Source organism: Coptis chinensis, chromosome 5 (genome assembly GCF_015680905.1).
Source record: "Coptis chinensis isolate HL-2020 chromosome 5, ASM1568090v1, whole genome shotgun sequence".
In the NCBI taxonomy this organism is placed as follows: domain Eukaryota; kingdom Viridiplantae; phylum Streptophyta; class Magnoliopsida; order Ranunculales; family Ranunculaceae; genus Coptis; species Coptis chinensis.
Window position 1 is genome coordinate 84379868 of NC_141460.1, and position 15534 is coordinate 84395401.

The following is a 15534-nucleotide window of genomic DNA, read 5'->3' on the forward strand; positions in this document are numbered from 1 at the left end:
CATTTTCTCCATTGTTCTCTGTTGTTCTCTGTGAGGGTGGGTAAATTTTTTTTCAATTCGTTTTTCCTTTTTGTTGTGATACCATATCATGTCTGGTACTGATAAATCTCCAACACCTGTCTCTCAATATGAACCGTTTACCCCTTATTATCTTCATCTATCGGAAGGTACGGGGTCTGTGATTAGTCCTATTTTATTGCAAAGGAATAATTATGATGAGTGGGTACGTTCCCTTCGTAATAATTTGCGTGCTAAATATAAATTAGGGTTTGTCGATGGAACTATTCCTGCACTGGATGCAAATTCTCCAGATTATGGTCAATGGGGAATCGTTAATTCTATGCTTGTGGCTTGGATTTTTAACACTCTTGATGCTTCAATTAGGAAAACGGTTCCTTTTCCTGATCAAGTTAAAGTATTGTGGGATGATCTACGTGATAGATACTCTCTTCGTAATGGTCTTCGTATTCAGGAACTCAAAAATTTGATTGCTGATTGCAAAAACGAGGTAGATCTATTGCTGAGTATTATGGTGAATTGCGTACTTTGTGGGAAGAATTGGCGAGTGCCATAAAGTTGCCTTCTTATACGTGTTCCGCTGCTGGTGAGTACTGTATTCTTCTAGAAAACGAAAAATTGCATCAGTTTCTAATGGGTCTTGATTCTAAAAAATATCATGGCGTTGCTTCTGGTCTATTAATGCTTGATCCTTTGCCTTCGCTCTCCTATGCGCATGGTAAGGCGCTCTCTGTAGAGAGACACCAATCTGTCACTGCTGCTCAAGATTCTCGCAATGATGTGGTAGGATTTGCGATTGATGGTGTGGCGCAAAGTAGGGCGCATGGTAGTGTTGATGTTCGTATGTGCTCTCATTGTGGCCGCAAAGGTCATGAGAAAGACAATTGTTTTCAGATGATTGGGTGGCCCGAGTGGGCTGGTAATGGTGGTCGTAGTGGTGGTAGGTCGAGTGGCCGAGGAGGCCGTGGAGGAAGCCGTGGACGAGGTGGTTTTGTTGCTGCTATGGGCAGTGGTGCTAGTGGGGTAGATTGTGGAAGTGTGCCTACCCTATCTGATGTCCAACTATAACAATTGGTAGCTGCTTTAACTTCTTCTAAAGTTTCGACTTCAACTCCACAGTTGCATGGTAAGAAATATCTAGACCAATGGATTATTGATTCAGGTGCAACAAACCATATGTCTGGTAACCTCGATTTATTTTTTGATGTGCACAATATTTTTTCACAACCTGTTGGTTTTCCAAATGGTAAACATACTACTGCAACTAAAGAAGGTCGTATTAAACTAAGTGAACACCTCATTCTGGACAATGTGTTATATGTTCCAGCTCTAAATTGTAATTTGCTGTCTGTGTCTCAATTTTTAGAAAAACAGAAATTTATATTCCTTTTCACTGACAAGCTATGTATTATTCAGGACCGGAGTTTGAGGAACCTGATTGGAGAGGGGGAGCAGTGTAATGGGGTCTATCTTTTTCGTCCAGTTCGTTGTGTTCAAGCAAATCGTTCAACAGTTGCAAACTCCGCTTTGGTATGGCATAGGCATTTGGGTCATCCATCTATGAAGGTGGTGCGGTCTTTACCTGGAGTACTCAGTAGTAGTAGTTTTACTAAGTTTTCTGATGACGATTGTCAAGTGTGTTTGTTTAGCTAAGCAGCCTCGTAACTCTTTTCCTTTAAGTACGAATAAAGCTTCTGATTTGTTTGATTTGATACATTGCGATATTTGGGGGCCGTATCGTGTTGCTTCTAGCTGTGGTGCTCATTATTTTTTGACCATTGTTGATGATTGTTCTCGAGCTACATGGGTGTATTTGATGGTTGGAAAGTATGAAGTTGGCTAATTGATTAAAAAAATTTGTGCAATGGTCAACACTCAATTTAGTAAGCATGTTAAGGTGTTACGGAGTGATAATGGGCAAGAATTTTTATGTTTACAAGATTTTTTTGCTCAAATGGGAGTTTTGCATCACACTTCTTGTGTGGATACTCCACAACAAAATGGTCGAGTGGAGCGGAAACATAAACATCTTCTTAATGTTGCTCGTGCTTTGCGTTTTCAAGCTCAGTTGCCTATTGATTTTTGGGGTGAATGTGTTGTGACTGCTTGTCATCTTATTAATCAGACACCAACCCCTGTTTTGGATGGTAAAACCCCTTATGAGATTCTTTTTGGGAGTCTAGCTCCTTTTACTACTTTAAAGGTATTTGGGTGTTTATGTTATGCTGCCAATAGGCCTCGTGTTAAAGAGAAATTCAGACCCCGTTCTAAAAGGTGTGTGTTTGTGGGATATCCATTTGGTCAAAAAGGTTGGAGATTGTATGATTTAGATACCCATGAGTATTTTGTTAGTCGAGATGTGAAGTTCGTGGAACATGTTTTTCCTTTTTCCAAACCGGAACCTACACATAGTTCTACTCCTATACAACTTAAAAAATATTTGTCACCTAATACTTGGATTGATGTCGTGAGTGAGTTGGGTGGCGCTGGAGTAAGTGGTGACGATGTTGTAGACATGGGTGGTGCTCCGTCAGGGAGTATGGCGTCTGCTAGTGCAGGTTCTGGGGGTGCTGTGACATATCGTGATGGTTTGATGGCTCCACCGAGTCCGAGTACGGTGATGGTTGGTGAGGTACCATGTGACACTACGACATTTTTGCATTTAAGGGGGAGTCCAGAAATTCTTGAAGCTGGAGATACTACTGTTCCATTGCCAAATAATGAGGAAATTGGTAGGGGTCATCGGGTTAAAGAACCTTCTACACGCCTTCGTGGTTTTGTTACCAACACTGTTGTTCGAAAAATAGACCCCCCTGCATCATCTACTACTTCTCCTGCTTCGTCTCGTTCCTCAGGTAAACAGTTCAATATAGTTTGTTATGTGGATTATAATAAATTTTCTGTAAGACATAGACATTTTTTGGCAGCAATTACTAAGCGTAAAGAGCCTACTTCCTTCAAAGAAGCAGTTCAAGATTCTGGTTGGCATCAGGCTATGAAAGAGAAGATTGATGCCCTTGAAAATAGTGGTACGTGGACTTTGGACGACTTACCTCCTGGTAAGAAGGCGATTGGTAGTGGTTGGGTGTATAAAATTAAATATCACGCAAATGGTGATGTTGAACGCCTTAAGAGACGTCTCATTGTTTTTGGTAATCATCAGGTGGCCGGTATTGATTATAATGAAACTTTTGCTCTTGTTGCTAAAATGGGAACAATTCGTCTTTTTCTTGCTGTTGCTGTCACTAAAAATTGGGAGTTGCATCAGATGGATGTTTGCAATGCCTTTCTTCATGGGGATTTGGAGGAGGAAATATATATGCAGCTCCCTCCAGGGTACAATAGTCCTATTCCAGGGAAGGTGTGCCAGTTACATAAGTCTTTGTATGGCTTAAGACAGGCGCCTCGACAGTGGTTTGCTAAGTTGTCTAATGCTTTGAGAAGATCTGGGTTCGTACAGTCGTATGCAGATTACTCCTTATTCAGTTATCAGTGGGGTAATGTCTCTCTGCATGTTCTTGTTTATGTGGATGATTTGATAATTGCCGGTTCCACTCATGATGTGGTTTTGCGGTTCAAGAAATATTTAAGTTTTTGTTTTCATATGAAGGATCTTGGTGTGTTAAAATATTTTCTGGGTATTGAAGTGGCTCGTGGTAATGAGGCCGGGATTATTTCTTTCCCAATGCAAGTATGCTTTGGATATTTTGACGGAAGCAGGTATGTTGGGTTGTAAACCTATTGATACTCCGATGGAGCAAAATCATTGTCTTGCGTCTGCGGCAGGTGATCCCTACGAGCTTCCGGACCAGTATCGGCGTTTGGTGTATTTATTTGTTACTCGCCCTGAGTTGAGTTATTCTGTTCATACTCTCGCTCAGTTTCTGAGCAACCCGCAGATAGCTCATTGGGATGCTGCTATTCGTGTTTTACGGTATCTGAAAGGACACCCTGGTCAGGGAATTTTATTGCGTCCTAGTGATAAGCAATTGCATGCTTTTTGTGATAGTGACTGGGCGGCTTGTCTCTTGACCCATCGGTCATTGTCTGGTTACTTTGTACTTCTTGGTAGGTCTCCTATTTCTTGGAAAACCAAGAAACAACATACGGTGTCCCGCTCGTATGCCGAAGCAGAGTATCGTGCTATGGCTGTCACAACCTGTCAGCTTAAGTGGTTAAAGTCATTGTTACGTTCTCTTGGTGTTCTTCATTCTCAGCCTATGCGGTTATTTTGTGATAATCAGTCTGCCCTGCACATTGCGAAGAACCCTGTCTTTCATGAGCGTACGAAGCATATTGAGGCAGATTGTCATTTTGTTCGTGATGAGTTGCAAGCTGGGAATATTTCCACAGCATATGTTCCTACTGGTCATCAGGTGGCTAATATTTTGACGAAGGCCCTTGGGTGTCAGCAGTTTGGTTATTTGTTACACAAGTTGGGCATTTGTGATTTGCATGCTATCCTATTATAATGGTCTTTGTGTTAGAAAACATGCCAAATGAGAAAAATGTGTTGTTACGTTGTTCCTATAATGATCCTAGTTACAAGGAAACCCTAAATCTTGTATAATACTTGCGTAATTAAATAATTTGGTGCACCTGCACCAGCAGGATTGAACCCATACAAAAGTCTGAATTCAACTAATTTGTTTCATAACGGACTAATCTGTTGGTAAAATTTTAAACCCTTTAATGCCATGAAAATGGTTTCTTTATCATCAAAGATTCTGTCAAAACCGTGTGTTCGCTAGTAGGGAACCAACAGTTTTACTTTCAACTGAAATTACTAAGGATGTTTTCACGCTGATGGATTTTTTGGTTATTTTTAAACGAAGTGATAGATTTGATGCAATTCATCAAACATGACAGTTATGAAATTTATATGCATGAAACCCTATTCCATTTCATTTCAAATGTTCACAACAGAAAATAGAACCATTTTCCCCTGTTTAAAATTTTTAATTGCGTGAAAACATTGACTTAGTAATTTCAGTTATATTTAAGGGTTAACTAGTATTAACCTACTTGGTCCATCAGGATTTCCCCCCTTAGATGGAAAATAGCGAACACACGGTTTTGCATACAATCCTGAAAATGACACAATTTTCCTTTTTTGAAAATATTCAATTTTACGGAAACCATGTAAAGTTTTTGACAAAACTGGCATTAAAATTGATCATCTAGTAAGGGGTATACTTAGTTAACCCTATATTTAACACTATATAGTAAATATATAGTATAATCAAACCCTTTTTATGTACCAACATTAAACTTGAATCCGTTTAGTTCTTAGAGCCCATACAAAATTAGTTGAAAAAATTATTATCACAGGTCGGCTGCATTCAATTATATGGGAAATGAAATGATGATCAAATCCAAACGATTCTATTGATTCAAGTGTCATGGTGCACCAAATTATTTAGTTTTGCCTTCCAAACCCAACTTGCAAGTTGTATCCTATCTATTGTAGCCTTACAATAGATATACATATACCTAAATATACCTAAATGCTCAATGCATAACCGCCATCACGTAACAAGAATTTTAGCATTCATACACTCAACACTAGTAACCACTACTAAAAGAAGGGCTTTTTGTGTCACTTATTTTTTTGTCTCGTGTCATTTACTAGAAAAAAGTGACACACAAAGTTTTGAAGTGTCACTTTTTTATGGAACGAGGACTAATGTGTTGCTTCTAGGAAAAGTGACACAAATAATTTTATTTTTTGTGTCCCATTATGTGAACGTGACACTAGTGGTTTGTCTTGTTGTGTCACTTCTGGGTGTAAAAAATTCGAAAACAAAATTAACAAATTATTGAAATAATTAAGCGACACGAGTAATTGATTATGCCGTGAAACTCAAAGTCGTGATATGGGTGCGCGGCTATATTTTTCCCAAAAGAATTAACTTTACTAAACCTAAAAGGAAAAGAAGAAAAACAGAAGAAAAAAAATATAAAACAAAAATTGTCTTGCAAAAATGCTGAAGAGACCTCACCGTTCTTCCTCCCAACTAATTCTCACCGGCGGTCTCTCGTCCATCCCTCGTTCTCCGTCCTAGTTCCCTTTCCAGCTGTCTCTCTCTCTCACCGAGCAAGAAAATAAAGGTAATATGTTTTTTTCGTTTTTATTTAATTTCATTGAGCAAGTACAAGTGAATTATGAAACCCTTTCTACTCCCTTCTATTCGTCGTTATATTTGAACGGAGTCACACTTGACTGACCGAAAATGAGATGTCTAGTCTTGTTAATACTATGTACAGCCGAGCTCCAAGCCTCTAACTAAGGATCTATACTCTATTGTATCAGAGAGTAAAATGAGAAATGATCAAGTTTTGTTGTGGAAGGAGTGGAACAGGGTTTAGCATTTAACATATTGGCTCTTCTGAGTAGGTCACAAATAGTTTTAGTTTTACTGATAAATAAAGTATTTAACTTTTGTCATTCTGTGCGCTTCTAACCTAGGAAGTAGGTTAGAGTACCAAGATCTTTCATGGCAAAAGACGAGCTAAGCTTTGAAATTGTGTATCCACAATAGGCTTGAGAGGCTCTTGTTATAAGAAGATCATCTACATAGAAGAGGATAATGGTCATTGACTGCTAATGTTTTCTTATGAATAAGGATGAATCAGCTTTAGAAGGTGTGGGATCAAGAGATATAAGAGTTTGTGGTAACTTGGCAGACCATGGCTTGGGTGCTTGTTTATGACCATAAAGTGACTTCTTCAGTTGACAAACATGATAAGGTTTTGTAGGATCTGTGAAACCATGTGTCTGGATCATACATATGTGATTCCAACTTTTGACCTGGTTTGCATGGGGTGATGAATGACATTGTTTTGTACTGAAGTGGGTATTGTAAAAGATTGAGTAGAAGAAACGTGCTGAGAAGTATAAATAAGAGTTTGAAGTGAGTTTGGTGTGGAATCTGATGTGTTAGAAACAAAGTTATTATTGTTATAGTTTGATCTGTCAGTAGAAGAATTGTTTGTCGAATCGTGGTGTGTCGGAGAACTTGATGGAGAATTTGAACGCGTGTAGGATTGTTTTGATTGTTATGTGCTGAGGTATGAGAAAAATTTTGTTTAGAAAAAGAAGGAATATGAGAAGAGTTGTTGTTAGAAGGTAGAATAAACTTGAATGATTAGAATGTGCACGATTTTGAGAAGTACTGTTAGGTTTTGTAATCTGAGAAGTAGGACATGATGTAAAAAAAAGGGAGGATGTAAAGGAAGTATTGAAACGGGAGATGTCTGTGTATGTGAATGAGTTTGTATAGATGATATGTGTGAAGAGATTTGCATTCTGAATGGAAACCCTCTCTCATTAAAAACATGTATTGAGATGTAAACTTTACCATTGGTCATGTCAAGGAACCTATACCCTTTATAGTTTAAACTATAACAAATAAAGACACAAGGTTTAGTTTTGAACTCAAGTCTGTGACGTGAATAAGGTTTAAGCCGGGGGTAAAACAGTACATCTAAACACTTTTTGGGAAGAATAGTTAGGAATCTTATTAAACAATAACTGCCAAAGACTGTTGTTTGTGAGTTTTCTATAGGTAAGTCTATTAATGAGATAGACTACAGTGCTGAAAGATTCTAACCAATGCTGAGTAGGATTAAAGGGTTGTGCTAGAAGGGTTTTACCAGTCTCAACACTATGCCTATACTTCCTTCTACCTGCCCGTTTTGTTCTGAGTGTAGGTGCTCTATTCAGCAATGAGCACGTTAATCATGCCACTGTGGTTTACTATTAGAAGGTTTCACTAGAAGCCTATTTGTTATTCAAGTCACAGTGAAAATCGAGCAGTGAATTATGCAGTTGTTCCTCTTATGCATTTATAAAAACATGATTGCATGTTTCCTAGTATCCATTATTTATTTATTTTGCAATTAAAGAGGAATGCTAGGAGGCAACTTACTTTGCAATTGTAAAATGTACTTTGTTGTGAAAATCTCAGTGGAAAAGTTGTATGTTTTAAATGAGAGGCATGTATGCAACTCAGCCTCCTAGCGTTCCTCTTTTCTTAGTGATCTGTTATTGCTGACATTCTTAACATTTGTGACAATTCACTTACCTTTTATTTTGGTTTCTTTATATTGAATAGTATTGTTTTCCAAGTAGTTTTTATGATTGGATTTCTGGGTCACGAATCTCTCAAAAGGATGCCTTATCTATAGTAGACACTTAAATTTCAATTGTAAGCTTATTAGTGCATATCTTGTCTGGTGATAATCTGTTTTATCTGGGTAGTATAGTGCTAACAAGTTTGTTTGCCTTGCCCTTGGAGCTAAACTTGATTTATTTTTGGTGTTTCAGATTTGAAAGGCCAGATTTTCCTCTTCTATTTTCAGGTGCACTGCCTTTGGTGGGCGGGTATGTTTTAGTAACTTGCAAAACCTTTTTTTATCCTACTTGTTTAGTACTTTTTTCCATTCACTTTTAGATATATTTCATATCAGCAACACACTTTGACAGGTCGCCATATGCTCAATGTTATGGTGGTCATCAATTTAGCACGTGGGCCGGTCAGTTAGGTGATGGTCGTTCAATAACTCTAGGCGAGCTTCTCAATTCACGAGGTCAAAGGTGGGAATTGCAGCTTAAAGGTGCTGGTAAGACTCCTTACAGCCGATTTGCAGATGGCCTTGCCGTTTTGCGCAGTAGCATTCGTGAATTTCTTTGCAGTGAAGCAATGCATGGTTTGGGCATTCCAACAACCCGTGCACTAAGTCTTGTAATGACAGGCAAATGTGTCACCAGGGACATGTTCTATGAGTAAGTGCTAAAAAGGTTACTTATCAGAAATTTTGATTATTTGCCATCATTATTAGCAATTTTCACGTAAAGGTTATTGGTATAATAACTATGTGAAGGACCGCATCACAGTTTCCATTGATCTTTTGGGTAAATGTGCATCTGTTTATATTATTAGTATCATAATAAATTTACTAAATTTAGGGGCAATCATGATATAGTTGCTTGTATATTGCTTTAGTAGAGTTCAGTTATGTTGTCTATTCGAAATAACTTATTCAAATTAGCCACTTTGAGCCTTGATATATGTAATGTGTTTTATGCATGGGTTTTATGCAGTGGGAATCCAACACTACACCAGAACTGTTAAAATACGACAAAATCTTTTTAACCCAAACGACACTTGTCATCTATCGAGCGGTTCCAACACAAATAAGCGTCGTGTCCTGTCTAAAACCGTCGATTGTACATCTAGAAGATATGTTTGGAATTTACTCAAAAGTAGTAAAAAATAGGAAATACGGTTTCTTCCTCCTCATTTTCATTTTCCAAGTTTCTCTGAGATTTAAATGGCGAAAACCCTAGGGTTTTGATTCACTTATTTTCCTTCTACTCAATTTCTTCATCTTCTCTCCCAAACTCCCAATCTCTTTCTCTCTGAACTGCGTTGTTTTCTCTCGATTCTGGTAAGTGTTCTTCTTTCCATGGTTGTTTTTTTTTCAATCAATTTCGTCAATTCACCTATTTGTTCAAGTAATGTTAGTTAAAATATTATTTAGAACGAAGAATTGCATAATATAGCCTAATTATAACCTTTAGTTTGGATTAAATTTATTTGTCTCATTTTCAGAATTGCAAATCAAATTTTGTGATTGAATGGAACTCAATGAAATCAAATTTTCAAGTTTTTATATAAGACCTAGAAGAATTAATACACATACTAAGTTGAAGCTCACAGTAGAATATCGATTATCGAATATTCACGAGAGAAAGCTTGTAGCCTGGCAAAACAAGTTTAATATCTTGTTATTCTATGTAATTTGAGTTTAATGTTGTTGAAAATTTGAATGTATGATTTGATATGTTGTTAGATAGTGATGGCATCAGGGTATGATGAAACACGTGTTTGATTGGACAATTATAACATTGAATGCTCATTTTGCTGGAGCTGTTGTTTTTGGTGTGCTAACATTTATGAAACCTAATTGTATAACAAAACAACGAGAAATCCACATGCTCTGGAACGTTATACTGGTGGATCCTCCTCAGGTCCAGCAGCACTTGTAGCTTCTAGATTATGTTCGGCCGCATTAAGAACAGATGGTGGAGGTTGGTCTACTCAACCACTAACATGTTATATATGCACTTAAATTTTCTTGTGAGGATATTCTCTTAATATATGTTCATTTTTCTTGAAAAGGGCAGGTCCATTACGTATGTGGGAATTTCAACTGCAATTAATACTTTTATAATTAATGTTGTAGAATAGCCTTCAAGAAGTCCCAACTTCATTATTTCAAAATGCAGTATGCCCCCAAAGGCCCAAATTGTATTTCTCTTTTCCACAGCTCATTGACCGTTATGTAAGTGTTTTCTTCTTTATATCCCACATTCATAGTCTTTGCGATGAATTTGTAGATTTCCCTCGTAAAATTGAAGGGCTGTTATATTCATTTGATATGGTCCATCGTTATTTACTTATTTCAATGTGCTTTTTATGGAAGTCATGTTTTCCCTCCAATTGAGGATGACATTTTTTCTTTGAGCGGTAAAAAGATAGGGTAGAAGGATATATTAAGCGGCAATCAATCTGTTCCATTCATGTGTTAGAACTGCAAGCATGAACAACATCGAAGCATATCTGGCCTATGGCCAATTGCGCTTTGTTCCGAGGGATATTGATATATCTAGTTTAAGTTTGGTATGACTATTTTAAGAAATGGATAGCATGACCTCCTTCTTCGTTAGAGACGAAAATTCAGTTTAATCTCTCTGAACTTAACTGTGTAAGTTGGCTTGATATATAACTTGCAAGGAGTTGTGGAGGTCCTATACAGTTTTCTTCTTTGTAAAAGTAAGATTGTAGCCATCAATTTGCACTCAGGGATTGTGATTGCTTGTAAAGATGGTGTAGGGATATTATTTGTTTATAAAAAACATGTTCAGGTATTCTTGGGTTGAAATTGCAAGTTCATTAGATTCTGAAACCAGTAGATAGTGTTATAATATGAAATGACATTACTTATCTTCCTGAGAAATGATTATTTTTTTATGTCTTTTCATGCCCTTTCTACTCAATATGGAAACGAAGAAGGAACCTTTTTATGTCGGGAATATATAAGTGTGTATGTCTTTGACTCAGTATCTAGCATTGATAATTGAATTGACAGCTACTGTAGACTGTATATATAGATGCATGTCTGAAAATTTTTATTTGTTTTATAGATTTTCATGTCTTTCATCTTATTATTATTGATAAGGTTCTTTTTTCGTGTTTGAATTTTTATGTGTTATTTGTGCCTTTAAGGCTTACTTCCCTATTGAATTAAGGAGTAAATTAAAATGAGATTATCATTCATAGGTAGTTCTCCTGGTGCTTGATGTGCATGCATGCATAGCGAGGGATGCACCTCAATTCTGCCAACTTCTTGTTTTCCTAGTGCATAAATTCTGGGTTGACCACTCGCTTCCCGAGAAGTGAGTTGATTTCCTTTTATGTTTACCAATCGATTTGGATAACGTTGTTTCCCTTTATGAGTTTAAACATGTTTCTATTTCTAATGTAAGTCTTTAATTTTTTTTTTCAGGCGTGGTGCTTTGATAATCCATCGGCTATGTATTCTTTTGGATGCTGAGCGTGTGTACTTGGAACTCTCCACAATTCTTGAGGGAGAAGCTGACTTGGATTTTGCGTCCATCATGGTTCAGGTTATGTAATATTATGTGAGAACATCCACAGGGATGCCAGGGAGAGAATTTATTACAATTTTTGACATATGTGTGTTGTATGCTGATTTGGCATATGACAGCTGTTCACAAAAGTCAAGATTGTGGATTCCAGTCCAAAGGTACGTCCATCTAGTTGATAACACACTAGTACCAACAACATATTTTGTAGGAAGACGAGAGAATGTAATGAAGAATATTATCAGGTAAATTTCTAATTTTATCACCAATCTCGCTGCTACTCTGTCTTTCATATACGTTTTGCATCTTAGAATTTTCCATTGAAGCACTTTCATCTGTGATATACTGCAATATCAAGACCAGAAAAAGACCTAATGAATGGAAAAATAATAACATAATGCTGCAAGAAAAGTACGGGTCTCGAAAATAGCTAAGACATCAAACCTTGAATAGGTATGGTTTAAAGTTGATGTTTCTAAGAAAGTAATAAAAATTTGTGTTGCTTCTAATAAAAATATGTCATGGATTTGACATATGTGCCATTCACCAATAGCAACAATAAGTCTTTGCTTATTAACTCAGGTGGGTAACTTGTCATGTGCATCAGGCAGGCAATTAAACATTTAAACCCTTGTGAAGCTTTACGTAAGCGGTGTACTTGTCTTTCTTGACAGGTTTACCAGCACGCAAGTTCCGTGATTCAGTCACTGGTGGAGGAAGATATTAATGTTAAGTTCTTGGTCCAGCTGAACAAGTTGATCCGCTTGCTCGAGACTCCAATCTTTTCTTACCTTAGACTGCAGGTGCACAACTCATTTCATTTTGTGTAATCTCCAAAAGATGTGTTTACATTTGCAATTTTTTGTAATGGTCTATATTATTTCAGTTTTGTAAACCACATTCGACAAGGCTAGAGATACTGAAATGAGCTGATTTTTTATTCCAATATAATTAGGGCTCTTCAAGCTAGGTTCTTACCTGCTGTACAAGTTCCTTAGGTCCACTCTTAGCATCTGCACTTTGTTCAGAGTTTCTCATCTCAATGCATGTGAAATTTTGTTGGCTTCATCAAGTATCTGATCACCATGGAATAGCAGTTTGTTTGAATACCATGTCAGGAAGAACTTCCCTTTGTTAGTGAGATATGTCCCAGTTGATTTGAAGAACCCCGTGGAATCAGGCTTGTCATTGCACACCCCTACATTATCTGGTAATTCCCAATCAGAATGTCCTGCGTGTCTAGCTGCTTCTTTTTAGGTCTAATTTGCTTTATTTTACATGCTAGATATCATTAGTTTTCTTGAGGTTCTAAAGAGTGATCAGTAATGTAATCAATCTGGATATGCTTTTCTTTGTGAGTAGTGATTTTTATATTAGTAGTTTCTTTGATATGTTGAACAGTACAATCTATGGCTAATTATGAACTGCAAATGGGCTGCATTCAATTCTTTCCATCCTTGTCTGGTCTACCAATTGCTTTACCATAATAAAAAGTACTAGTAACAATAAAGTTTCAGACCTGTTTTTACTTTGTTTTTGTTTCCATATGGTCATGCTGGCATGCTGCCAAAGAAATTGTTTTTCTGAGGCCTTTAAAACAATGAGGAAGAGTTTGTTTCTGAAATGATTGATTTTGATTTTGTTCCAGGGAGATGCTGATAGTGCAATTGATAGGCTTTGGCAGAAAAAGAAGCTCGAAGTTGGACAGCAGTAAGATTCACCTATTGGAGGAGTGTCACTATTTTCTGTTTTGTTTCTATGGATGGATATCCTGAACTTTTTAGGAACTTAGTACCATTTAATGACTAGATGTTTTGGTTGAGTTTTCTGTTTTGAGTTTTGGTTGAGTTTCTATGGATGGAATATCCTCAACTTGAATATGTTATGAGAATCGGTGGTAGTGTTAGTGGGTTGTAAAAGTACTAAAAAAAAGCTGCAATAGTTTGTTAGTAGGAGCTGAGTAACTTCTTGATGGGAACCTTTAACTGTTGCTATTAGGTTGAGACGCTGAGTAGGCTATAAAATTGTTACTATTAGCCATTTGATGATGGATGAGGAGTGGCTTTGTCTATTACTGCACACTTCAAAAGGCACAAATATCTGTTTATTACTGATATTAATGCTACAGAACTGTAGGGGCATTTTTTGGCCCTGATTCGGCATTTTTTTTAAAAAAAAATGAAAAACAAAAAATGACACTTGTCAAGTGTTGTAGAAAAAAAAAGACTGCAAAAAAAATGGGTCACCATACGACACCCAAAAGTGTTTTTTTTTTTTAAAAACGACACCCAAAAGTGTCTTTTTTCAACAGATATGGTGTAGTGCAAAGGAAGAACCTAGTGCAATTGTTTGCAGAGTTGCTCAATCATTTTTGCACTTTGGTTCATTCCAAATACACGCCTCTACAAACAAAGAAGATTTATGTATAGTTCGTGTTTTAGCTGATTACACGATCCGACATCATTTTCCTCATATAGAAGATATGAATAAGAGTGACAACTTATCTTTTAAGACAGGGGAGGACAGCTCTCCGGTTGTGGATTTGACCTCAAATAAGTATGCAAGTAAATATTATGTTTGAAGGCGTTTGTTTATGCATGTATGCCATAACTTTGCATTCCATAAATGGGCATGAAATTCTTGAGAAGTCCGTGAAACAGAAAATAAGGATCCTAGCATTTGATTTTTGACCTTTGAAATAAGACCCTCCTCCCTTTTTGCCAGGGGTCTTTATAAGACAAGTGCAGTTTTACATCTAATTTAGGACAATCTCACTTACTCACACATCATAGAAACTATATCCACCCACATGACTAGATCTGGCGTTTCTATTTCATGTATATCTAAATAGACTGGAGTGAGGAAAAAGGGAAAAATCACATGCATGGTTGAGAAATAACTTTACTCGTTCATCTTTACTAATGATTGAAGAACGAACTAGTTTTGGAAGAGAGAGATATGGAATTCTTAATTAGTAAAAATGTGAAGATGAGAGAGAAAATTAAGATGAACAAGAACAATTGTAAGAAGAAGATGAAGATTTAGAGTCGAAAAGACAGAGAATAAAGAAGATAGACTTGGAGAAATAAACTTCAATCCAATTGATCATAATGGTTGGTTCTACAAAACAATAGCGAAGCCATATTTAGATATAGTTCCTTGGACTAAGTAATTTGAAAATGGAAACCGATTACTAATTCTGCTAATACAAAATTAGGATAATGCTAGTTGCCAAAATCATGATTCTTGTCCTACATCATTTACGCTTTAAGTATGGCGGATATGAGATTTGACAGTTGAAAAACAAGCTTGCTCACACATTTAGTGTAAGTGCCTTCTAGCTTAATTGGTAAAATCTTTGGGTGATGATATATACCAGAGGTATGGGGTTCAAACTCCGCTACCCATTATTAAGTTACTGATCTCTTTAAATACATGCTTGCCCACACATCTGAGTAGTTAATTTGGGTAAGTGGGCTTCCATATGTTCCATTTCTTTATGTATATTTACTTTTCTTATCGATTTTTTTTTCTTAATTACTTGTGCAATATACCCTTCTTGATTCACTTGCTTTTTAATTTTATATACTAGTCATAGTGGAATGACGACTTCATGATATGATGCAGGTGCATGGATCGATTAACAGATGAATTGATGGCAGCTAGGTTTTTTGGTGTTGGAAGTGCGCACAACAAGCTAAGATATTGTTAGGATAGCGTTGGCGCCGTGTTTTTTTTTTATTTTTTTTATTTTTTTATTTTTTTTTTTATTTTTTTATGATTATTTTGGTATTGGAATGATTTATTTTGTTGGGAGTCAAACTGGATAATAGATACTAGGT

General features: G+C 36.7%; 1 protein-coding gene and 1 long non-coding RNA gene across 2 annotated transcripts; both read left to right on the forward strand.

Moving 5' to 3' along the window:
* The first annotated feature begins 88 nt into the window (after positions 1-88).
* On the forward strand, positions 89-574 carry LOC147499498 (uncharacterized). The gene has a single exon (XM_086563486.1). It carries the CDS (start codon positions 89-91, stop codon positions 572-574), a length of 486 nt encoding a protein of 161 aa, XP_086419612.1.
* Positions 575-12214: 11640 nt separating this feature from the next.
* LOC147499499 (uncharacterized) lies at positions 12215-13514 on the forward strand. Its single transcript, XR_015194485.1, has 4 exons — positions 12215-12274; positions 12367-12495; positions 12648-12902; positions 13341-13514. It is a non-coding gene; the product is annotated as an uncharacterized LOC147499499 (long non-coding RNA).
* Positions 13515-15534: the final 2020 nt, after the last annotated feature.

Coding starts and splice junctions, on each gene's coding strand:
- LOC147499498 (XM_086563486.1), top strand. CDS start 89: ATGTCTGGTACTGATAAATCTCCAACACCTGTCTCTCAATATGAACCG.